Source organism: Oryctolagus cuniculus, chromosome 21, assembly GCF_051225735.1.
Source record: "Oryctolagus cuniculus isolate XC-2025 breed Fujian yellow rabbit chromosome 21, ASM5122573v1, whole genome shotgun sequence".
NCBI classification, from domain to species: Eukaryota; Metazoa; Chordata; class Mammalia; order Lagomorpha; family Leporidae; genus Oryctolagus; species Oryctolagus cuniculus.
Window position 1 is genome coordinate 49,018,075 of NC_142887.1, and position 27,447 is coordinate 49,045,521.

Genomic DNA, 27,447 nt, shown 5'->3' on the forward strand with positions numbered 1-27,447 from the left:
CTGAGACTCAGAATAAGTTGCTTCCTAAGGTCACACAATTGCTAACTGAGCTTGGTAGATTTTAAGCTCAACTTTCAAACACCCATGGTGGGCATGCATATTTTGTTAGTTTAAATGTGGCCCCCAAATGAATTTCTTTTCACTGAACCATATGGTATATTTAAAACATTTCACAGCTTCAATTCTCTCCACAACACATGGTAACATCCTAAGTTAGGAACATTTTGATGCATTTCCCATCTCTTTTATTTTCCTTTCACATAAACTCACACGGTTCTGTAATCTTAACAATAAACTAGAGGGACAGGGCTACTGTTATGGAGTAGTAACAACTCAGTGTTCATCTGCATTGCTCTGCTTACCAGTTTGGTACATGGAGGTAACTTCAATGGCTTTAGTCCCTAGTGAAGGATTACTTCACCATTACTACAACTTCTCCAATTTCTCTGTTTTCTCTGTCTCTACCTCACTTCTTGACAGATGCTCTAGCATAGGAGCTAGCATTTTCTGTAGAGCCAGATAGTAAATATTTTAGGGACATACAATCTGCTGTTGACTGAATGTCCAAAGTCCATACCCTGAAACCCAGTCAATACCTATGTGATGGTCTTTGTAGGTAGGGCCCTTGTGAATGAGATTAGTGTCCTTATAAGATGGGCCCCATTCTACCTAGTGAGGACACAGTGTAAAGGTGCCTTCTATCAACCAGAAAGTAGGCCTTCATCAGACCCCAAATCTGCCAATGCCTTGATCTTGGGACCTCTTAACTTCCAGAACTATGAGAACTATATCTCAGCTGCTTATAAGCTACACAGTTTTATTTTGTTAAAGCAGTCAGAAGACAATTTCTATTGTAGCTACTTGATTCTGCCACTGCAAGGAAAGGCAACCAAAGACAACATGTAAATGAATGCGTGGCTGAGTTTCAATAAAATTATATTTAGAGAAATGGACTGTAGGCCCAAGTTTATCTATGGGTCTGGGCTACAGTTGTCTGCTCAAAACTATTAATACTGAATATTAAGGTGGTGAAAGAGTTCCTTTTCCTACATTGTGATGAGTCAGCCATTATCCTACCCAAACCCTTCAGACCCAAGTCTTCCCTCCCAACACTATCTCCTTCAATGTTTTTTTGTTCATTCTACAATCTCTTTGTCAAGAGCCCTTTTGTTCTCATTTCCATCATTGCTAGATTTATATTCCATGCATCCCTAATGATAGTGCTCTTCACTATCCCTACTTCTTTAATCTATCTCCCTACTTTTCTTCCATCATAAAATTAAGTTCTACTGAGAGGGAACTGTACAGGTAACTGGGATTATGTGGAAGGGACAAGAGTATAGACTGATAATTGATCATGAAGGATAGGAGTCAGGAGAGAAGAAAGTAGAAATCTGTACTTTTTATCATTTTACATAATTTTCTTTATATAGAACATATATAGAATAAAAATGGCATTTACATAGTGTTTTACTATTTATTTGACCTTTGGCTTTTGTGTTTCCAATCCCACCACTGGTCTTGGTCACCCTTGTAATTTATGCTAATATATCACTGTGATTTCATGCCTTATCCATCTTTAGAACTCTGGGATAAAGACCAACCAATACATGGAGAACAACAATAACAACAATAGGATAAACATTAAGGACAGAGAAACTGCTTTTTCAGCTGCTTATGTCAAGTGAGTTGCTTGAGGATTGTCCTGTTATTATTTTCCATACCTGACAGGGATGTATGAGCTACTGTCTCACAGTTGCTTCAGTTCTTCTTGACTGGAACCTTAAATATAATAACACATTGATCCAATCCATCAGCTTTCCAAACCCTCAATACCCATGGGGTCTTTTCTCAAAGTGACACAGCACAATTTACAGATGCTAAATAACATGGAGAAACAATGTTTCCTGGATATTTGTGGACATTAGAAAACCAAGGATTTATGCAATGCCAAGGATAAACAAAGAGGGGCTTGATCAACACTTAAGATTCTGACCAACTCTGTATTTCAGGCTAACTCCAGGAAAAGGTGGAAAATGAAGATAGATTTCTATATACAGGGATAACAGTGCTTCAATCTATAATTAATATAACTCATATGACCATAACTCAGAACCTGCTGTAAATACTTTGTTTATATTCATAAAAGTAGATAGCAACTTTTGGGAGATAGGAAGGAAATCCAAAACAACTTTCAACTCTTGGCTTATTTAGCTTTTTTGGATAATAGAAATGACATTTTCTAGAGAAATGTATCACCTGTATATCTGGATCTCTATTTTGGATTCAAAGATTTATAACTTTGTGAACTCTTCATGATAAGGATCTACTATAAGCTATCAACCTAACCTATCAAATAAGAATTTCCTTTCCAAAGTGACAAACTACAATAGGGCTCCAATATGACCAGGAGAAGGGAAAACAATTTCATAATTTATAATGCTACCCTCTCTGGGATTGCATGCATTTCCTTGGATGGGTATTTGAGAGGTTGAATATTAAAATTTTGAGATCTCTGGACAGAAGTTTTAATAAGCAAATCAATGGACATAAGAACCATCCTGTCTGTGGCTCAAAACTATGTATTATGTGAGTGAAATTAGATGCTTATATAAAATTAATCTTCAAGTGCATACAATGGCTTTACATCTAAACACTTAGGTACTTAACACAGTTATAAACCCAACTTATATTATTTTACATTCAAGGATGTTTTAGGGTTATTCTTCAATGTGAATTCTTTGATGAGGGATGAACTACACTTAAAGCTTTTCCCACATTCATTACATCTAAAGGGTGTGCGGGCCAGCCACACCAGTTGAACGGAACCTGAAGGAGGGAGTGGCAATGAAAACAGGGACAAGGGTGCAGAGAATGGAGCCAAGACAAAAGTCTGATCAAGGCTCATTTATTCCAGTATCTCAGAGATATTTATGCATAACCAGCTATAACTCAAGGCAACTCAGAAGTTAACAACACATGCAAGCAACTTATCAGGCTTTCTGCAAAACAGTCACAACATAGTCAATTTTAACAGAGTGTTCTTGTTTGATCATTCTCCTTCAACATGGGAGTATGGGGCTTTTTCATCCCAGGAATTCCACAAGCCAAGACTGACCTTGACTTGTCTATGACTTGTTTATGGGCTGCCTACAAAAGGGCTTCTCTCCAGTTTGAGTTCTCTGGTGTTGAGTAAGAGCTGATGAATGAATGAAGGCTTTCCCACACTCACTACATTTGTAGGGTTTCCTTCCAATGCAAATTCTTTGATGTTTAGCAAAATCTGAGCTCTGACTAGAGGTTTTCCCACATTCACTACACTCATAGGGTTTCTCTCCAGTATGAATTCTCTGATGCTGAACAAAATGTGTGCTTTGACTAAAAGTTTTTCCACATTGACTACATTCATATGGCTTTTCCCCAGTATGAACCCTCTGGTGCTTAGTAAGGGATGAACAGTGTCTAAAGGCTTTCCTACATTCTTGACATTTACAGGGTTTCTCTCCAGTATGAGTTCTTTGATTTTAATAAGTGCTGATAAATGAATGAACGCTTTATCACATTCATTACACTCATAGGGCTTAACTCCAGTATGAATCAACTGATGTACAAGATGTGTACTTTGGTTAAAACCCTTCCCACATTTGCAGCATTCATATGGTTTTTCTTCAATGTGAATCCTCTGATGAATTGGAAGGGATGAACTTTCTGTGAAGGTAGAGAATTCTAGTATGAGTTCTCTGATGCTTTGTTAAATTAGCTCTGTGGGTAAAAGATTTCCCACATTCATTGCAGGTATAAGATTTCTCTCCAGTGTGGACTCTCTGGCATTGAATAAGTACTGAATGGTAAGTGAAGAGTTCACCACAATCATTGCAGTTAGGAGGCTTCTTTTCTTTAGACATTCTCTGCTTTTTCATTAAGCTTAACTTCTGTTTCAATCTTTTATCAAGTGTATGAAAGGAACAGGATCCTTTGGGAACTCTGTCTTGAGTGGTAAGAACTGACTTCTGACTGTAGTTCTCCCCATCAACATCATGTTCATGATCTGTTTCTTCAGGTAATGAACCATGTTGGTGAACATTTCTCCCAAGTGTCTCTCCTGACTTCCTTGCATATTCTCTAACCAACTGTCACATTCAAGAGCTGTTTCCAAGCCATTATTCTTTGTCAGTCTCTCTATTATTGCAACCTGGCAGGAATCTTCTTTGGAAAAATCTTGCACTGAAGTTGAATCCTTGCTCTTGGGTCTTGTCTCCATGTCTGAAAGACATTGGAAATGCAAATTCCCTTCATTTTCTGTGCTCAACAGAAAGGCAATTCTGTAATAGGTAAAAGTTAATGAAAGTGAAAGGCATGCCTTCACGGAGTAAGTGGATCTGACTCATTAGATGATTTGTAAAGAGAAGCAAATGGAGGGAAACAAATATTCAGTATATGCAGAGAAAATGAGTATACTCCATCCAGGAGAGTCCCAAGAGGGAAAAGACATCCAGAAATATAGGAAAATATGGGTTATATATGAAGCAATATATCCATTTATGAGCAGACAATGAGTGCATCAGGTCAGATGGGAGAAGTAACTTTTTATACAACACACATTGCTGCAATAAATATCCAGGCAATTATCTCAGCATATAGTTATGACTTCTAAGTTCTCAGTCTTCCAATCTTACCACTTCCAAATTTAAAACCCACTGCCAGTTTAATATTCCTAACAATGCTTTTCTACTATTCTCCTCATTAGAAACCTTCTACGGTCTCTCAAAGTAATTTCTAAGTAAAAAAGAGTATAATTTAGCATGCATGGTTTGCTTTTGGTGTAGGAAAAAAGGGAAGGGTAGCAATAAAAATCTTCAAAAAGATCGTAGAAAATGCATATCATGAAAAAACCAAAGAGGGTTTTCAAATCTTGCCACACCCAAATAAACATCTTTTGGGACCGGCACTGTGGCATAGCAGGTAAAGCCGCTGCCTGAAGTGCCAGCATCCCACATGGGCACCGTTCAAGTACTGGCTGCTCCACTTCCAATCCAGCTATCTGCTATGGCCTGGGAAAGCAGTAGAAGGTGGCCCAAGTCCTTGGTCCCCTGCAACTGCGCAGGAGACCCAGAAGAAGCTCCTGGCTCCTGGCTTCAGATAGGCACAGCTCCAGACATTGCAGCCAATTGGGGAGTGACCCAGCAGATGGAAGACCTTTCTCTCTCTCTGCTTCTCCTTCTCTCTCTGTGTAACTCTGACTTTCAAGTAAAATAAATAAATCTTTAAAAACAAAACAAAACAAACATCTTTTAATTCTATTTTCCACGATGTTTCATGTACCCTGTATATACAGTATTTGGTTATAGTTTCAAAAGCCAAAGGATGCATGAAAAACTAATGAAAATGATTACTTATAGAGAAAATATCAGAACATAAAAAAGAGGGCCGGAATGAGAGCTAAACTTTTCTAAATACCTTTAATATAAATATACTGCAATTTTTGTATCTAATAAACTTTTATAAAGACAAAATAAACTGTGGTTCAAAGGAATAAACATATTAGTGAAATAGAAGAGCAAGTTCAAAAGTAAATTCAAGTATATATAAGAATTAGAGATAATATGAAGGAGGTATTTCAGTTAGTGAATAAGATTTGTTTTTCCAACAAATGGTGCCATGACAATTAAACATTTGAATAATATTAAATTAGATTTAGTTATATCTCTCCTTTTATTACACCCAAATAAATTCTATTCCCCAACTTATCTACTATTTATTGATTTTATTCAATAGTATTCATATCTAATGAATATACACCATGTGCTACATACACTGTTAGTCCCTGAGGAAAACCACATATAGTTCCTATGTACGTGATGGAAGAGAATTTAATCTAACAATCACAAATACAAAACTATACTTGTTAAAAGTACTGAGGTATTGAGAAGTCAAAGGCATATGATGCTATGAAGACAGAATGAGAGGAGGAATATGAGGGAGACACTTCTCTGAAGGAAGTACATCACTGAGCTGAACCAAAGGAGCTGGAGCTGGGGTTTGGGATGAGCATTTGAAATAAGCACACAAGTGGGCCGGTGATGTGGTGTAGCAGGTAAAGCTGCCTCCTGCAGTGCCAGCATCCCATATGGGTGCTGGTTCGAGTCACAGCTGTTCCACTTCCAATCCAGGTCTTGCTGTGGCCTGTGAAAGCAGAATATGGCTCAAGTCCTTGGGCCCCTGAACCCATGTGGGAGACCCAGAAGAAGCTCCTGGCCCCTGGCTTCAGATTAGTAAAGCTCTGGCCATTGTGGCCATCTGGGGAGTGAAGCAGTGGATGGAAGACCTCTCTCTGCCTCTACCTCTCTGTAACTCTGTCTTTCAAATAAATAATCTTTAAAAAAATAAGTACACAAGCACTGATGTGAGTGTTTCAGGTGGAGGGAAGGAAATGTAGGAAAGCCCTGTGGGGAGGGGGCCATCCAGGAAAAGCACAGTGCAAATTGGGCTCTGCCATCAGAACATATGAATCTGAATCCCAGCTCTGCCTTTTACAGGGGCATCAGGGACCTAAGCATTTGAGCTATCACCTGCTGCCACCCAGGATAACCTCTAGCAGGGAGCTGGGATTAGGAGCACAGCCAGAATCTAAATCCAAGCTCTGATAGGGGATGCAGGTGTCTTAACCACTAGGCCAAATGGCTGTCCTTGTATCTAATCTTTAATTAACTACCTCCTGCTTAGTTTGAGAGTCTTATAGCAGAACAGTCATAATTATATCTGACAAGGATTGTAAATATAAAACACTTCTCCCTTTTCCAACTATCTATCTAGGTCATAATGGATTTTCTTCATACACTTAAACTAGAACAACAGCATATCACAGGTGCTGGTACCATGGCACAATGGGTTAGGATGTGGCCTGTGATGCCAAGCATATCATATCTCAGTGCTGGTTAGGATTACAGTTACTCGGCTTCCAATCCAGCTCCCAGCTAATGTGCTTGGGAAAGCAGTGGAGGATACCTCAAGTACTTGGGCCCCTGACACCCAAGTGGGAAACCTAGATAGAACTCCCAGCTTCTGGTTTCAGCCTGGACTAGCTACAGCCATTGTGACCATCTGTGTAGTTAAAGCAACAGATGGAAGATCTCCCTCCCCTTCTCCTTCAAATAAATAAATCTTTAAAAAGTAAACATAAAATAACCCCAACATATCACAAAAAACTGCATTCAGAAGCAACTATGAAAATAATTATCTTTAATGAGGCATATTTTGGAGAGATTTACAGAAATGTGGAAAAAAAAAAAAAGAAATCCTGTATGGGTGTTGATTTGAATCCCAGCTGCTCCACTTCTGATCCTGCTCCCTGCTAATGAGCCTGTGAAAGCAGCAGAGAATGGCCCAAGTCCTTGGGCCTCTGTACTCACATGGGAGACCTGGAAGAAGCTCCAGGCTCCTGGCTTTGCCCTGGCCCAGCCGTGGTCATTATGGACATTTGGGAAGTAAACTAGCACATGTAAGACTTCTCTCTTTCTCTGTAACTCTGCCTTCCAAGTAAATAAAATAAATCTTTAAAAAAGTCAAGAAAACTACAAAAACTCACCACTCTTATAGGTAACATATATTTGTTCATGAAATTTTCTTCATAAAAATTGTAATGTATTATCACTTCTCAGCCTTTTTGTTAAGATCAAGTGTAGTAAAAATTGTAATGCAGTAGAGGGTAATGGGTTTATAATTATTTTAAAATTAATAGCTTATTTTTGCTCAGTCTTAATTTTTTTAATATTTCCTCCTTTTTTGATTTATTTATTTACTTGAGAGGCATAATTACAGACAGAGAGAGGGAGAGACAGAGAAAGAAAGTTATCTGCCATTCACTGGTTCACTCCGCAAATGGCTGCAATGGCTGGAGCTGGGCCAAGCTGAAGCCAGGAGCTAGAAGTTACTTCCTGGTCACCCGCATGGGTGCAGGGGCCCAAGCAGTTGGACCATCCTCCACTGCTTTCCTGAGCCATAGCAGAGAGCTGGATTGGAAGTACAGCAGCTGGGACTAGAACCAGTGGCCATATGAGATGCAGGCACCGAAGGTGGATGCTTAACCTACTGCACCACAAAACTGGAACCTTAGTTTTCATTTCTAATGTGGTATTTTGGTAGATATCACCTGTATGGACAAAATCTCTTTACAGTCTTCAATAATTTTTAGTTACACTAGGTCTATGGATGCGAAAACATTCAAGAACTGCTAAGACACAGCCCGGGGAAGGAGGGAAATCAGGGGAGGTAAAAATGTCAAAGTGAGTAAAAGCCAGAGTTTTACAAGATTTTGTCAGCCTCAAGGATTTTGGTCATTAAGCCAATGGGTGTGAGAATCCTTGAAGTGTTTGGAGCAAAGGGATAACTTGATTTGACTTGATTTTGAAAACATCACTCTCAGTACAATGTAGAGAATGGAAGGCATGGGGCAAAGGCAGAATTGGGGAGATTTATCATAACCATTCAGGCAAACAACAGGCATATGGGTGTTAATAGTGCATGAGTATTTGCTAATTACATTAAAATGTAATTAAGAAAATGTGTTCATGCATAAAGGAGAGGATAAAAAGTAAAAACTGTCCACAGAGTTCTGGCATGTACAATTTGATAAGGCAGGGAGTATCAGTAAGACAACTACTGGAAAAGTATCCTGTTTGCATGGGAATTTGGGCATATTTCAGGCATTCAGTTTTAAGCATGTTTTACTGAGATGTCTTTGACATAGTAAATAAAGGCATCAAATAGTTATACTGTGCAGGTGTTCAGAATAGGCTCTGAGGAGAGACCTAGGATGGAAATAGCAATTTGGAACTCATCTGGATAAATGATAGTGGGTTGTGGGAATGATGAGATGACTAAGGGGAAGGTAGAAGCTACAGGTAGATGACCTGTTGGCCACGTCTGACTGCTATGTTGTGTTTGACCCATACTGTTTATGCAAATTAAAAACAATTAGTTGCCAACATTTAAAAATAGGGAGAATTTACAAAGTAATCTAAATTTTGATCATGTCTTGAAAATTACCATAGAATGATACTCTATGTCAACAACCAGTGAGGGCAGGAATTGGCAACAGTCACCTGCTACCTACTTTTCTAAATAAAGCTTTATTGGAATATAGTCATACCCATTTATTTTTATACATTGTTGAAGCTGCTTTCACATGAATGGTTGTGAAGACAACATGTGCCACAAAATTCACTGTTTGCCATCTAGCCCTTTATATCAAAGTCTGCCTACCCCTGAGTGACAGTGAGTTGAGTGAAGGCTTTTACTTTCAGTTGAGGCATGTATTCTAGCTTCCAGCACCCACCCAGCTCACTTCATTTAGTAATATTACATGACAGCCATCTAAGCACTCAAGTCTACAGCTATTTATACAGAGGAGAGGAAATTAAAATCAAAGCCTGAACAATTCAAACATCTAACTACTCTAAAAAGAAGGCTAAGAGGATGCTCCCAGAGGAGTAAGAGGTGACTCCAAATGGAAGAAGGATTTCAAGGAAAAATCAGGGATGGTTCAATGTGCGCAAAACAATCAATGTGATTCACCACATTAACAGACTGCAGAAGAAAAACCATATGATTATCTCAATAGATGCTGAGAAAGCATTTGATAAAATACAACACCATTTCATGATGAAAACTCTAAGCAAACTGGGTATGAAAGGAACATTCCTCAATACAATCAAAGCAATTTATGAAAAAACCCACGGCCAGCATCCTATTGAATGGGGGAAAGTTGGAAGCATTTCCACTGAGATCTGGTACCAGACAGGGATGCCCACTCTCACCACTGCTATTCAATATAGTTCTGGAAGGTCTAGCCAGAGCTATTAGGCAAGAAAAAGAAATTAAAGGGATACAAATTGGGAAGGAAGAACTCAAACTATCCCTCTTTGCAGATGATATGATTCTTTACTTAGGGGACCCAAAGAACTCTACTAAGAGACTATTAGAACTCATAGAAGAGTTTGGCAAAGTAGCAGGATATAAAATCAATGCACAAAAATCAACAGCCTTTGTATACACAGCCAATGCCATGGCTGAGGAAGAACTTCTAAGATCAATCCTATTCACAATAGCTACAAAAAACAATCAAATACCTTGGAATAAACTTAACCAAGGACGTTAAAGATCTCTACAATGAGAATTACAAAACCTTAAAGAAAGAAATAGAAGAGGATACCAAAAAATGGAAAAATCTTCCATGCTCATGGATTGGAAGAATCAACATCATCAAAATGTCCATTCTCCCAAAAGCAATTTATACATTCAATGCAATACCAATCAAGATACCAAAGACATTCTTCTCAGATCTGGAAAAAAATGATGCTGAAATGCATATGGAGACACAGGAGACCTCGAATAGCTAAAGCAATCTTGTACAACAAAAACAAAGCTGGAGGCATCTCAATACCAGATTTCAGGACATACTACAGGGCAGTTGTAATCAAAAGAGCATGGTACTGGTACAGAAACAGATGGATAGACCAATGGAACAGAATAGAAACACCAGAAATCAACCCAAACATCTACAGCCAACTCATATTTGATCAAGGATCCAAAACCAGTCCCTGGAGTAAGGACAGTCTATTCAATAAATGGTTCTGGGAAAATTGGATTTCCACGTGCAGAATCATGAAGCAAGACCCCTACCTTTCACCTTACACAAAAATTCACTCAACATGAATTAAAGACTTAAATCTATGACCCGACACCATCAAATTATTAGAGAGCATTGGAGAAACCCTGCAAGGTACAGGTACTGGCAAAGACTTCTTGGAAAAGACCCCAGAAGCACAAGCAGTCAAAGCCAAAATTAACATTTGGGATTGCATCAAATTGAGAAGTTTCTGTACTGCAAAAGAAACAGTCAGGAGAGTGAAGAGACAACCGTCAGAATGGGAAAAAACATTTGCAAACTATGCAACAGATAAAGGGTTGAAAACCAGAATCTACAAAGAAATCAAGAAACTCCAGAACATTAAAACAAACAACCCACTTAAGAGATGGGCCAAGGACCTCAATAGACATTTTTCAAAAGAGGTTATCCAAATGGCCAACAGACACATGAAAAAATGTTCAATATCACTAGCAATCAGGGAAATGCAAATCAAAACTACAAGGAGGTTTCACCTCACCCTGGTTAGCATGGCTCACATTCAGAAACCTACCAACAATAGATGCTGGAGAGGATGTGGGGGAAAAGGGACACTAACCCACTGTTGGTGGGAATGCAAACTGGTGAAGCCACTATGGAAGTCAGTCTGGAGATTCCTCAGAAACCTGAAGATATCCCTACCATACAACCCAGCCATACCATTCCTTGGAATTTACCCAAAGGAAATTAAATTGGCAAACAAAAGCTGTCTCCACATTAATGTTTATTGCAGTTCAGTTCACAATAGCTAAGACCTGGAACCAAAACGGGACATGTACTCTATAGAATACTATACAGCAGTCAAAAATAATGAAACCCAATCATTTGCAACAAAACGGAGGAATATAGAAAACATTATGCTGAGTGAATTAAGCCAGTCCCAAAGGGACAAATATCATATGTTCTCCCTGATCGGCGACAACTAACTGAGCACCAAAGGGGAAACCTGTTGAAGTGAAATGGACACCATGAGAAACAGTGACTTGATCAGCTCTTGTCCTGACTGTTGATGTACAATGTAATACTTTATCCATTTTAATATTTTTTGTTCTAGTACTATTGGTTGAACTCTGTAATTAACACACAATTATTCTAAGGTGTTTGAATTTCAACTGAAAAGTTATCCTTGCTAAATGTAAGAGTGGGAATAAGAGAGGGAGGAGATGTACAATTTGGGACATGCTCAATCGGACTTGCCCAAATGGTGGAGTTAGAAATGTGCCAGGGGATTCCAATTCAATCCCATCAAGGTGGCATGTACCAATGCCATCTCACTGGTCCAAGTGATCAACTTCAGTTCAAAATTGATCACACTGATAGGTCTAAGAGTCAAAGGGATCACACAAACAAGACTAGTGTCTGCTAATACTAACTGATAGAATCAAAAAGGGAGAGAACAATCCAACATGGGAAGCAGGATACACAGCAGACTCATAGAATGGCAGATGTCCTAAATAGCACTCTGGCCTCAGAATCAGCCCTTAAGGCATTCGAATCTGGCTGAAGAGTCCGTGAGACTGTTTTAGGCATGGAAAGCCAAGACACTCTGGAAAAAAAAGAAGAAGACCTAAATGAAAGATCTCTGCAAGTGAGATCCCAGTGGAAATTATGGGCCATCAAAGAAGGAGGTACCTTTCTCTGAAGGGAGGAGAGAACTTCCACTTTGACTATGCCCCTGTCGGAATAAGATCAAAGTCTGCGAACCCAAAAGGCTTCCATAGCTTTGGCAACTCATAACTAGAGCCTAAGGAGATTACTGATGCCATAAACAAGAGTGTCAAATTGTTCAGTCAACAACAGGAGTCACTGTGTACTTACTTCTCATGTGGGATCTGTCCTTAATGTGTTGTCCAATGTGAAGTAATGCTATAACTAGTACTGAAACAGTATTTTTATACTTTGTGTTTCTGTGTGAGTGCAAACTGATGAAATCTTTACTTAATATATACTGAATTGATCTTCTGTATATAAAGATAATTGAAAATGAATCTTGATGTGAATGGAATGGGGGAGGGAGCAGGAGATGGGAGGCGTGCGAGTGGGAGGGAAATTATGGGGGGGAAGTCAATGTAATCCATAAACTGTACTTTGGAAATTTATATTTACTAAATAAAAAAAAAAAAAAGAAAAACTGCCGCCTGCAGTGCTGGCATCCCATATGGGTGCTGATTTGAGTCCTGGCTGCTCCACTTCTGATACAGCTCTCTGCTATGGCCTGGGAAAATAGCAGAAGATGGCTCAAGTACTTGGGCCCCTGCACCCACGTGGGAGACCCGGAAGAAACTTCTGGTTCCTGGCTTTAGATCACTGCAACTCTGCCCCTTTGAGGCCAAATATGGAGTGAACCAGTGGATGGAAGACCTTTCTCTCTCTTTCCCTCTCATTGTCTTTAACTCTACCTCTCAAGTAAATATATATATGTAATAGCATTTTACACCAGTCAGACTGATGAAAATAACAAGTCTGAAAACATTAACTGTTGGCCAGCATGGCAGTAGGAGCTTTGCATCCCTAATAAAGCTAAATCTGTGACACATTAAGTCTCAGTAATTCCTCTTCCTGTTACGCACCCTAAACCAACTATCAACATGAATATATAAGGAGACAATAAATGGATGATCATTGCAACTCTGCTACTAATAGTACAGAAATAAAAAATAAACTGCTGAGTTTATTTATATAGTGGACTTACTCCATAACAGTTAAAATAAATATGATTCTTATGTGTTAAAACATAGCTTAATACAAAAATACAATATGAAGTTAAAAAATACAACAGAAGGAAAAAATAACAAAGTATATATATATATTGTTTTATGTACACACATAACTGTATATGTGTGTATACATACATATGGATGCAAACAGGGAAGTGATTCATATCAATTTCAAGATATAGTGTTATTTCTAGTAGAGGAAGAGAATGAAAGGGTTTTAACTGAGTCTAATATTTTTTATTAAGTAAAAGATATCACACATTCATAAGAATGGCTCAAATGAAGACAGACAATTAGGTGTTGATAAACATGTGGAACAAATAGAACTGACAAATTGTGCTGTGGGTATCTAGAATGATGATGCTACAAACCTCTTTGGTGTTACCTACTAAAAATGAACACACACCTACCTCATAGCTTAATAATTCTAATTGTATATATCCAATAGGACTGCATGTATGTGTTCACCAAGACATGTAAAGAATATAAATAGCAGCAATGTTAGCCCCAAACTGGAAACTATTCAAATTCCTACCTTCAGGAGAATGGATAAATGGTATACTGACATAATGGAAGCATGTACAACAATGAGAATGAGGGAAATACAATGATATGCACAAGCTAATGTTCTGCAAAGGAAGCCAGACACAAGAATATATACAATATGGTTTCATTTATGTGAAACTCAAGAGCAGTCAAAATTAGTCTATGGTGTATCCAGTTAGGATCAGGTTACCCTTGGGAGAAGAGAGGTGATACAAAGAGGGGCCTGTAGTGGTGCTGCTGAGTTGTTTTCCTGATCTAGCCACTGGGTATGTGGATGTCTTTACTTTGTGAAAATTAGGACTGTACAGTTAAGATGCAGTTATAATGCTTTTATGCATTTTATATTGTGAAGAAAGAGGCAAATGAGGCAAAATATTACCATGTCTTTAGTCTTGGTGATGAATACATGCGTATTACTTTCTTTTCTGGACTTCTGTATGTATCTGAAATGATTTAGAATTTAAAAGATTTAAAAAAATAAAGGCACATTACACTCCTAATATTCTTCCTTGGGCAGTGAAAATACCACTTCTTCACTGTCCTGCTGGACTGTCATGTCTAAAGACGCCCATCGCCGACTCACCTAGATAGCTGCTACTGGGCACTTTTCTCTCAAGCATCAATGGCTCTTTTCCATTCTCCAAATCGTAGCTCTCAGGTTTGGAAATGGGAAGCCCTATTCATAAAAAAAGAAAAGGAAAGGAAAGAAAGAAGAAATGGGTCTTAGATACTTGTGGTATGCATAAAGATCTACAGCATAGTTTCCACCCTCTTGATCTACAAAGAAGACAAGTTATTACAGAAAGATCTGGTAAGAAGTAGCTAAATGGATTTGTACAGATGAATTGTTCATCCATCAAAAGATGAGAATGTCTTTTAATTGTGTCAGGAAATTCCAGAGAGATATTACATATTAGTCCTATCTTAGGAAAGAAAATGGAAAAAGTGGGACCTCATGGCAGGACAAAATTATGACTGCAGTAATTAGAAGTTTTGTCTGGTTTTTACTTCCCTCCTTCTTCAGGTAGTAGTAGAAGTTTCTGATGGGATTTGCCATGTGAGGTTTGGGAGGGGCTTATCCGCATACAAACATATGCATACAGGTTTGCATACACACACACACACACACACACACAGGCAAAGGATCCAGAAGAGGCCAGAGAGTCCTTGGCTTTTCCGGCTCCAGTGCTGGGCTTGTGACACTATTTGCAGGCATTTTTTTGTTTTTGCTGATCTCTCTAACAGGAAGAATACCATAGCACCGGGGCTGCCAATGGCCATCTCTGCCATGTGGGAGATGTAAGAATAAAGCTGAGTGAAGCCCAGCCAACTGACTGAAAATAAACAAAAGAAATCCTAATGATACATTCGATTCCTTGAACCAAGATGTGGATTTTGTTTCTGTCACTTGAATCCAGACTCAGAGCAAACACACACATTTTACCAAGAACATAAAGCAGAAACAGATTTTTCTCAACGTTCCAAAGAATGGACACTTTGTTAAGCTGTTTTTACTTTTATAAAGTGACGACATCTCCCTGAGTAGGTTTCAAGTCAGAGAGTGAGTCTGTTCTTACACAGTGAGACCAGGTTCCTGTAGTTCTCCAGCAGCACTGCCCTTTGTGTAGGGCCCAGCTTCTCCCACTCTTCCAGTGTGAAGTCCATGGCCACATCCTTGAATGTCACTGTTGTCTGGGACACAAAATACACTTTTGGTCAGTTACATGCGACAGCCTCTTTGTCATCCCTCACTTTCTGCATAAACCACTGCTTAAAAGGAGGGAAAATACCAAAGGAGAAACAAAGAAAGCATAGGAAACAGAAACATAAAAGTCACTTGGTGGGGCAGTGCTGTGGCATAGCGGGTAAAGTGCTGGCATCCCATATGGGTGCCGGTTCAAGTCCCAGCCGCTCCACTCCCAATCCTGTTCTCTGCTATGGCCTGGGAAAGCAGTATAAGATGGCCCAAGTCCTTGGGCCCATGCACCCATGTGGGAGATCCAGAAGAAGCTCCTGGCTCCTGGCTTCAGATTGGCTCAGTTCTGGCCATTGGGGCCATCTGGGGAGTGACCAGCAGATGGAAGATTGATCTCTCTCTCTTTCTGCCTCTCTGTAACTTCCTTTCAAATAAACAAATTTTAAAAGTCACTTGGCAAGAAGAATTCAAAACATATATTTTAAATGTGAATGAGTAAATTTCCTTATTAAAAGGTTTTTTGTTTGTTTTCTAAAAAGCTGTATCCCGTTTACATAATAGGCCACCCAAACAAAATATTATTGCCAAGGCTGGAGACTAGAAAGGAAATGGAAGGAAATACAATACAATAGATGCCTACAGTAGTGCAAGCTCAAACAAAAGTATGGGAAAATATACATCAGTAGGGAGAGGTGAGAAAGTAATATTACCTTTACATTTCTAGTCTGTGCTGTTCTTTCTTGTTAAATAGGCTAGAAAATTTTGTAAGTAAAAGATAAAAAATAGCCAAGTCAAATTCTAACAAGAAAAGACCTGCAAAACCAGAGGTATTTTTTATTTCTCTAACAGTTTCCAACCATCCGGCTGCTACAACAATCTTGAATCCAGTATCACAGGGTTGGAATGGATGAAGTAATCACCCTCCCTCTACTACCTGAACCCTGACATTCCCTCTAGCCCTGATCCCTGGCCACTTTCATTGAGTTGGTATAGTCTGGGTAGCACTGACTCTTGGGTGAGATATGTTTGTAGCGTATGTGTAAGTCTATTCCACACAGAGTTCCACATAGAGTTGACCAGTAACTGGTTCAGATACGGGCAAATTAACTTGATAGAATTAATCTCAGCACTTCTGCCAGAATTTCTAGGAAAGAAGCTGCCTCTTTTCTCTGGCCCTCAACATGAGAAGATGTAAGTAAGCCTAAACCTGTTTGTAGCCAATGCTGGAGGAAAATTGTGCTTGAGAGCAAAACCCATGGAGAAAAAGAAAGCTTTGTGAAATGAAGACAATAGGTTTTAACGTTATTTCCTGGGCCCCACATCTGGCCAGACCTCAATTTTTCAATAACATTTCAGTCAATAAATACCTCTCTTTGCTTAAGCCAGTTTTTTTCATCAGCTCCAACTGACTAATAAAGTCTTCAAGAGTAATGTAAGGTGGCTGAGAAGCCAATGGAAGACAGCAAGTATATAAAGGACCTGCAAAGTCACTTGTATACACACTGCCAGTGTCTAGTAATTACTGTGTATGCCCTGGATCACAGTGGCCAAGAGAAAGGCAGAGGAATCTTTGGGTTGTGGCACTCCACACACAACATGGACAGCTCCCTTTCTCCTCAGCTCCTTCAAATAAAACTTTTCAAAATGTATAAACTTGAAAGACAAACACAATGATCACCCATATAGTATGACTACCACCTAAATTCAGCAATTTAAATATATATATTATATATGTATATATGTATATATGTATATATATATATATATATATTTGAAAGGCAGAGCAACAGGGAGAATGAGAGAGAGGACGAGGGAGTGGAGGGGAGAGAGAGTGAGAGCTAGAGAGATCGATCCTCCATTCACCGGTTAACTCCTGAAATGTCCACAACAGTCAATGCTGAGCCAGAAATTCTATCCAGGTCTCCCATGCAGATGGCAGTAGCCCAAGCACCATCAGCAGGAAGCTGGGCTGGAAGTGGAGCAGCTGGGACTCAAGCTAGCACTCCGATACATGATGCTCACGTCAGAAGCAAAAGCTTAACCCACTGTGTCATAATGTTAGCCCCAACAATTCTTAATATTAGCTATTCTGGCCCTGTTGGGGGAAGGGCAACAACTTACAATTGCAGACACACTACCTCAACATACTTCATCTTGGAGGGCTGAATTCTAATTGTGACCACTGGATTCTCATAGGTCTTCCTTTTAACTATCCGGACACTTGTTTTTAGAATCACATCAGCATTTAAGGTGCTTTCCTAAATTCCTTCAAAGGCATATGTGTGTTGTTTCCCCATAGAAAAACAAGTTTTAAGTGACATGTACCACATTATCTGCAAAATAGTTTCCCATATGACCAAACAGAAATTAGCACAGCAGGTAGAAAGAGGAAAATACTGCTTATTTGTCTGCCAAACAATAAATATGGATGGAGAAAAAAGGAACCATGGGTAAGTAGGAGACATTTTCTACTGAGCCCTTTGTAATTGCCTAGAACTCAGCTCTCTATAGAGTGGATCTAGTGGACAAAGAAACTCCGTGTCACAAAGGAATGCACCTGTACTTTGAGAAGTAAGGTGGGATTTCCACAATCATTGGCGCTCACACTCACCTGGGATCTGGCTGTGAGGTGCAGAGCTGCCACTTCACCTTCTTCTGCACTCTTTTCTTGGGAAAGAGGAGACTCCTGGAACAACAGAGCCAAGGGCAAGGAAGCAGTAATGATGGGGCCTCAGCCACTCTTGTCCTCAGAACTGCAAGTCTAAAAATCCTGCTCCCACACAAAATGTGCTCCCTACAAACACTGAGACTGAAGGGAGCCCAAGTCAACCCACTGCCTTGCAAGACCATGGAAAGTGTTCATGAATATTGCTACTTGGGGTTTATATCTGAACACATTCTAGAAGGTGGCACTCTCTGATCCAGAAATTAGAACACATCAGTTCCTTTTGTTGGAGAAGTAGGCTCCATGGCCCTCAAAACTTATTCCATATGCTTATTTAAAATGTAGACTGCTGGAGCCGATGCTGTGGCATAGCTGGTAAAGCTGCCACCTGCAGTGCTGGCATCCCAGTTGGACACCAGTTTGAGTCCCGGCTGCTCCACTTCCAATCCAGCTCTCTGCTATGGCCAGGGAAAGCAGTGGAGGATGGCCTAAGTCCTTGGGCCCCTGCACCCACACGGGACACCTGGAGGAAGCTCCTGACTCCTGGATTCTGATCGGTGAAGCTCCAGCCATTGCAGCCACTTGGGGGGTGAACCAGTGGATGGAAGACCTCTCTCTCTCTCTGCCTTTGCCTCTCTGTAACTCTGCCTTTCAAAGAAATAAATCTTAAAAAAATAAATAAAATGTAGGATGCCAAACCCCACCTCAAATTAACTTTCACTGGTTGAGCCCAGGGTGCAATCTAGAAGTTTCTTAAGTATGAGAGAAGGAAGAGAAATCTCATGTAGAGATCACAAACCAAACTTCAAGTGACCATTGGTCTAGCAGAATTGGAAGTCGCTGACCAACTTCCACATCTGTTTTCTTGTATGTTCAATGACAAAATTCGCTGTACTGAGATCACAGGGTAATTGTACAGATAAGTGGGTAGCAGGTTTGGGGCCGTGTTTTTTTGCCAAGAGCAAACCTTAATTCTCAGACCACCGGATGGAGACCGCTGGGACAATAATTTGGGAGGAAAAACGTGAGAAAAAGTAATTGAGGACACTATGCTCATGCCTCTAGAGCTTAGCATTTTGCTGTTTTTGGTGGTTCTGAAGGGTCTACCAGCACCCTGCAGGGCTGTGGCTCCATCCCAAGCCCTGCATACTCCAAAGAGCCCATGCATCCCCAAGATGATCGCGACAGCCAGCCAAGCAGGGATCTCCCCCCAAGCAACCGTTTTCCCTTCCAGAGTAGCTTCCCGCCCTTCCACAGGTTCAATCCTACCTCTTCCTCGGCATTTCGCCAAATCTGTCTCCATGCTCCCAGCCTCCTCCATGCCCCAAAGATGCTGTGCTTCTCCCCAGCTCAGGACTCTGCGGGCAGAACAGCCAGAAGCCCTCAGGGGTCTCGCAGTCGTCCTTGCTGCCTTCCCGTGGGGGAATCTGCAGAAAGGTCATGGTCAGGTCTGGATGGTGTCTGGCTCACAGTGGAGCTTGCCTCGGTGCCACCAAGCAGGAGCCTGGAAAGCCGGGGACAGCACCCTGAGGCTGGGTCCTTACTCGTCCCTACCCTTGGCAGCAGTCCTTGGGGTGGGGGTGGGGGCCCAAGATCATGCGGGGGTCATCCCTGGGGCACAAGGAGCGTGGACAAGTCCCACTCCGCTCCAGGCGCTGGCCCCAGACCAGCGCCTGCCCCGTGTCCGCAGCTCTGCCCGCCCCGCCCGTCGCGCACCGGTGTCCCAGAGGGGAGGGCTTCCAGCTTGTGGTCAGTCCCTCCAGCCCCCTTTATCAAACACAGACTCCTCACGGAACAATCCCCAGGCCCAACACCTAGCCCACACACCCAACTCACCTCCCATCCCAGGCTGGACAAAGGCTACAAACTTCTTGGGCCAGCTCAGAGTTGCGCATGCCTAAGAAACAGCGGAGCGAGGCTGTCGGGCCTTTTCCCACTCGGAACTACAGTTCCCAGCAACGCCTGCGCCCCGCCAGCCTGTTTCACAGGTGGGAGTGCGCATGAGGCTCCGAGGTTCCAGCAGGATCCTTCCCTCTCGCGAGAGTTTTTGGCGGCGTGTCTTGCGTGTGATAACTGAGTTGGGGAGGCAGCGAACGCCTGAGACGTGGGTTCCTCCTTGGGCTTTGTCTACCCGTGTGCTCATAGTGCGGCACTTAGGACTGCTGAGTTTAAACCAGGTTAATGTGCTGTTAGGCATGTTGGAGTATTTGGCTTTTATCCATGCCTTTGCCCTCCTCAAACTCATCCTTTGCCTTCAAACAACGTGAACGGTTTTAGGTTCTTAGGAACAGGGCTTGGATGCAGACTCCGTCCGATGTTCTTGCAACCTTAGGCTACCTGTAATACTTAAAATTCACCTGTGTGAGATGAGCTGGAAAAATTGAACCATTAAAAAAATGTTCAAGCCATAGCCTCTTTGGAGGCATAACAATTAGTTTCAATCTATCAGAAACGTTTGTTGTTGCTAGGGAGTGTACACTGATTCAACCCCCTCAAACTCAGCATGTCTAAACTGTCGTCCCTTCTCAGTGAATGATACTGCTTCCCACACCAGTTTCACAACCCAGAACCGGAATATTCTCGTCTTCTCCCTCACTGGCTATTTTTTTTAACACTGAGTCCTATTTATTATATGACTTAAATAACCCACCAATTTGTCCACTTCTGTTTTCACTAGTGTTCCCTTGGTTGGGGGCCCCATCATTTCTTTAGGAATACAAACATAATCATCCTAAATGAATTCCTTAAGTCAAGTTTTCTCTCCCACCAATCTGTTCTCCATTCCTTTTGGATAGTGACCATTGTAATGCCAGAATGTGATGGTGCTTTACTGCTTAAAACCCTTCAATGACTTTCAAAAATTTTGAGGAAAGGTGGTTTCCAGATCCCACAGAAGGGACTGTGACTTGCATTTCACAAGTCTCCTGGAAAGTCATGTCCTTGCGTGATCCCTTCCCCTTCAGTGTGGTTGGGATGCAATGAGCTTCCAACCAGTATATTACAACAAAAGCTGACACAGAGTCTAATGCTTGTCTTGCTAGGAGACTCTTCTCTTCCTGGCTTTGATGAAGTTGTGTGGTGATGTTGTAGAGGTCCACATGACAAGGAACTGGGCATGGCCTCCAGCTTGGGTGAGCAAGAACACAGAACCCACAGTTCCAGAAACTGCAAGGACCTGAACCCTTTCTCCAGCCCACATGGTTAAGGTAGAGCATTCTTTTTCTCTTCCCATGAGAACCCACTCCTGCCTGACACCTTGATACAGCAGGCTGCAGAGGACCCAGGTGGGCCATGCCCAGACCCTCACCCACAGAAACTCTGAGATAATAAGTGTGTGCTCTTATTGTTATGTGTGGTATTATTATGCAGGAAAACAGAAATAACACAGCATTCTAACATAAACAGCTGTTTTCTTTCCCAAAATGGTGGCTATAATGGAAGATTCCTAGATGCCACAGGGGTTTTGTGTGGAGTTGCTGCAGGCAGTGGGGATGCATTTTAGGGTTTTATTGTGCTGCTTCCTGTCTACTTCCCACATTACTTTGGGTAAATCTTTGCCCACTTTTCGCTATTGCAAGGGATAGTTTAGTGCTGGGCTGGGAGAGGGGTGGATATCAACAGATATAAGCAGACTCACCTCAAAGGGTTTTATTTACATACCTCTGACCACATACACACAAAAACACTGTGAGACAGATGATTACTGTACAAAGAGATGGAAATAGAGAGGTTTTCTGAGGGATAGGGTCCCCTGGTTGAAAGAAAATGCTAGACAGAGCTTGGTCTCACCCAATTGGAAAACCACAGACTCTCTGCTTTAGGATACACATAAAACAGCTTCCTGGCAATACTGGCCCTCGGAAGGAGCAGGGAGATGGCTCAAGTAATTGGGTTCCTACTGGGTCATTCAAGAAATCAAAAGAGAAATCAAAAACTTTCTGGAAGTAAATGAGGATACCAACACAACATATCAAAACTTATAGGATACAGCAAAAGCAGTACTGAGAGGCAAGTTTATAGCAATAGGGGCCTATATCAAGAAATTGGAAAGGTACCAAATAAATGAGCTTTCAGCGCATCTCAAGGACCTAGAAAAACTGCAGCAAACCAAACCCAAATCTAGTAGGAGAAGAGAAATAATTAAAATCAGAGAAGAAATTAGCAGGATTGAATAAAAAAAAAAGTTACAAAAAATCAACCAAGTGAGAAGCTGGTTTTTTGAAAAAATAAACAAAATTGACACCCCATTGGCCCAACTAACTAAAAAAAGAAAATACCCAAATCAGTAAAATCAGAGATGAAAAAGGAAACATAAAAACAGACACCACATAAATAAAAAGAATCATCAGAAATTACTACAAGGACCTGTATGCCAGCAAACAGGAATATCTATTAAAAATGGATAGATTCCTGGACACATGCAACCTACCTAAATTGAACCAAGAAGACATAGAAAACCTAAATAGACCCATAACTGAGATAGAAATTGAAACAGTAATAAAGGCCCTCCCAACAAAGAAAAGCCCAGGACCAGATGGATTCACTGCTGAATTCTACCAGACATTTAAAGAAGAACTGACTCCAATTCTTCTCAAACTATTCAGAACAATCGAAAAAGAGAGAATCCTCCCAAATTCTTTCTATGAAGCCAGCATCACCTTAATCCCTAAGCCAGAGAAAGATGCAGCACTGAAAGAAAATTATAGACCAATATCCCTGATGAACATAGACGCAAAAATCCTCAATAAAATTCTCACCAATAGAATACAACAACACATCAGAAAAATCACCCACCCAGACCAAGTGGGATTCATCCCTGGTATGCAGGGATGGTTCAACATTTGCAAATCAATCAATGTGATTCACCACATTAACAGATGGCAAAAGAAAAACCATATGATTATCTCAATTGATGCAGAGAAAGCATTTGATAAAATTCAACACCCTTTCATGATGAAAACTCGAAGCAAATTGGGTATGAAAGGAACATTCCTCAATATTATCAAAGCAATTTATGAAAAACCCACGGCCAGCATCCTATTGAATGTGGAAAAGTTGGAAGCATTTCCAGTGAGATCTGGTACCGGACAGGGATGCCCACTCTCACCACTACTATTTAACATAGTTCTGGAGGTTTTAGCCAGAGCCATCAGACAAGAAAAAGAAATTAAAGGAATACAAATTGAGAAGGAAGAAGTCAAACTATCCCTCTTTGCAGATGATATGATTCTTTACTTAGAGGATCCAAAGAACTCTACTAAGAGACTATTGGAACTCATAGAGGAGTTTGGCAAAGTGGCAGGATATAAAATCAATGCATAAAAATCAACAGCCTGTGTATACACAAGCAATGCCACGGCTGAGAAAGAACTGCTAAGATCAATCCCATTCACAATAGCTACAAAAACAATCAAATACCTTGGAATAAACTTAACCAAGGACGTTAAAGATCTCTACGATGAGAATTACAAAACCTTTAAGAAAGAAATAGAAGAGGATACCAAAAAATGGAAAAATCTTCCATGCTCATGGATTGGAAGAATCAACATCTTCAAAATGTCCATTCTCCCAAAAGCAATTTATAGATTCAATGCAATTCCAATCAGGATACCAAAGACATTCTTCTCAGATCTGGAAAAAATGATGCTGAAATTCATATGGAGGCAAAAGCGACCTCAAATAGCTAAAGCAATCTGTACAACAAAAACAAAGCCGGAGGCATCTCAATACCAGATTTCAGGACATACTACAGAGCAGTTGTAATCAAAAGAGCATGGTACTGGTACAGAAACAGATGGATAGACCAATGGGACAGAATTGAAACACCAGAAATCAACCCAAACATCTACAGCCAACTCATATTTGATCAAGGATCTAAAACCAATTTCTGGAGAAAGGACAGTCTATTCAATAAATGGTGCTGGGAAAACTGGATTTCCACGTGCAGAAGCATGAAGCAAGACCCCTACATTACACCTTACACAAAAATCCACTCAACATGGATTAAAGACCTAAATCTATGACCTGACACCATCAAGTTATTAGAGAACATTGGAGAAACCCTTCAAGATATTGGCACAGGCAAAGAGTTTCTGGAAAAGACCTGGGAGGCACAGGCAGTCAAAGCCAAAATCAACTATTGGGATTGCATCAAATTGAGAAGTTTCTGAACTGCAAAAGAAACAGGAGAGTGAAGAGACAACTGACAGAATGGGAAAAAATATTTGCAAACTATGCAACAGATAAAGGGTTAATAACCAGAATCTACAAAGAGATCAAGAAACTCCACAACATCAAAACAAACAACCCATTTAAGAGATGGGCCAAGGACCTCAATAGACATTTTTCAAAAGAGGATATCCAAATGGACAACAGGCACATGAAAAAATGTTCAAGATCACTAGCAATCAGGGAAATGCAAATCAAAACCACCATGAGGTTTCACCTCACCCTGGTTAAATGGCTCACATACAGAAATCTACCAACAACAGATGCTGGCGAGGATGTGGGGAAAAAGGGACACTAACCCACTGTTGGTGGGAATGCAAACTGGTCAGGCCACTATGGAAGTCAGTCTGGAGATTCCTCAGAAACCTGAATATAACCCTACTGTTCAACCCAGCCATACCACTCCTTGGAATTTACCCAAAGGAATTTAAATTGGCAAACAAAAAAGTGGTCTGCACCCTAATGTTTATTGCAGCACAATTCACAACAGCCAAGACCTGGAACCAACCTAAATGCCCATCAACAGTAGACTGGATAAAGAAATTATGGGATATGTACTCTTTAGAATACTATACCGCAGTAAGAAACAACGAAATCCAGTCATTTGCAACAACATGGAGGAATCTGGAACACATCATGCTGAGTGAAATAAGCCAGTCCCAAAGGGACAAATACCATATGTTCTCCCTGATTGGTGACAACTGACTGAACACCAAAAAGGAAACCTGTTGAAGTGAAATGGACACTATGTGAAACAGTGACTTGATCAGCATAGCCCTGACTGTTAATGAACAACTTAATACATTATCCCTCTTGGTAGTTTTTTTGTCTGTTCTACTTAATATGACTGGTTTAATTCTGTAATTAATACACAGTTATTCTTACGTGTTGAAATTTAACTGAAATGTGATCCCTGTTAAACATAAGAGTGGGAATAAGAGAGGGAAGAGATGTACAATTTGGGACATGCTCAAGCTGACTTGCCCCAAATGGTAGACGTAGAAACATACCAGGGAACTCCAATTCAATCCCATCAAGGTGGCATGTACCAATGCCATCTCACTGGTCCAAGTGATCAATTTCAGTTCACAATTGATCATAATGAAAGGACTAAGAGTCAAAGGGAGCACATAAACAAGTCTAGTACCTGCTAATACTAACCGATAGAATAAATAAAGGGGAGAGTGATCCAACATGGGAAGCGAGATACTCAGCAGACTCATAGAATGGCAGATGTCCTAAACAGCACTCTGGCCTCAGAATCAGCCCTAAAGGCATTCGGATCTGGCTGAAAAGCCCATGAGAGTATTTCAGGCATGGAAAGCCAAGACACTCTGGCAAAAAAAAAAAGACCTAAATGAAAGATCTCTGCGAGTGAGATCCCAGTGGAAAGAACAGGTCTTCAAAGAAGGAGGTACCTTTCTCTGAAGGGAGGAGAGAACCTCCACTTTGACTATGACCTTGTCTAAACAAGATAAGAGTCAGAGAACTCAAAAGGCTTCCATAGCCTTGGAATCTCATGACTAGAGCATAGGGAGATTACTGATACCATAAACAGGAGTGTCAGTTTGTAAAGTCAACAACAGGAGTCACTGTGCACTTACTCCTCATGTAGGATCTCTGTCCTTAATGTGCTGTACATTGAGATTTAATGCTATAACGAGTATTCAAACAGTATATTTCACTTTGTGTTTCTATGGGGGTGCAAACTGTTGATATCTTTACTTAATATATACTAAACTGATCTTCTGTAAAAAAAAAAAAAAAAAAAAGAAGAAGAAGAAATTATCAATTCCCAACTTGACTCTCACTGGGATTAAACATGACAATAGGTCTGATCTAATTTCATCATCATTTTAAAAATCACCTATTATTTTTCACTTTATGTTTCTGTGTGGGAGCAAACTGTTGAAATCTTTACTTAATGTATGCTAAACTGATCTTCTGTATATAAAGAGAAACAAAAATGAATCTTGATGTGAATGGAAGGGGAGAGGGTGTGGGAAAGGGGAGGGTTGTGGGTGGGAGGGACGTTATGGGGGGAAGCCATTTTAATCCATAAGCCGTACTTTGGAAATTTATATTCATTAAATACAAGTTTTAAAAAAAAAGTAATTGGGTTCCTGCCTCCCACATGGGAGACCTGGATTGTGTTCCCTGCTGCTGGCTTCCCTCCCACCCCCTTCACTTGGGTGTTGCAAGCATTTGAGGAGTGAGCCAGCAGTTAAAATCTCTCTCTTAAATCAATAAATGAGTCTTTCTAAAAAAATAAAGAAAAGTTATGGGGCCGGTACTGTGGTGTAGAGGGTAAAGCACTGCCTGCAGTGCCGACATCCCATATGGGTGTCAGTTCAAGTCCCAGCTGCTCCAATTTTGATCTAGCTTTCTGCGATGGCCTGGGAAAGCAGTAGAAGATGGCCCAAGTCTTTGGGCTCCTGCACCCATGTGGGAGACCCAGAAGAATCTCCTCGCTCCTGACTTAGGATCAGCACAGCTTCGGCCATTGCAGCCAATTGGGGAGTGAACCAGTGGATGGAAGACTCTCTCTCTCTCTCTCTCTCTCTCCCTCTCCCTCTCTTTCTCTCTGTGTGTAACTGACTTTCAAATAAATAAATATTTAAAAAAAATAAGAAAAGTTAAGGACCTTATATTGATAATTTGCATAAAGCCAAATAAGAAAAGTATGAAAATATACCACACATGATAGTGAAATCTAACTATAAAAAAGAGAAAAATTCAGACAGAACACAGATCATAGGATCTCTGTCCTTAATGTGCTGTACAGTGTGATTTAATGCTATAACTAGTACTCAAACATTATTTTTCACTTTGTGTTTCTATTTGGGTGCAAACTGTTGAAATCTTTACTTAATATATGCTAAACTGATCTTCTGTATATAAACAGAATTGA

At 40.5% G+C, this 27,447-nt stretch overlaps 1 protein-coding gene across 1 annotated transcript; it reads right to left on the reverse strand.

The window, feature by feature from the left end:
* Positions 1 to 2,901: 2,901 nt before the first annotated feature.
* Positions 2,902 to 20,451, reverse strand: LOC138848298 (uncharacterized). Its single transcript, XM_089323198.1, is given in 9 exon segments — positions 2,902 to 3,523; positions 3,526 to 3,719; positions 3,721 to 4,072; positions 4,075 to 4,263; positions 14,531 to 14,623; positions 15,525 to 15,639; positions 18,255 to 18,329; positions 19,578 to 19,646; positions 20,215 to 20,451. Coding segments are annotated over 9 exon segments (1,719 nt in total). The 3' UTR covers positions 2,902 to 3,128.
* Positions 20,452 to 27,447: the final 6,996 nt, after the last annotated feature.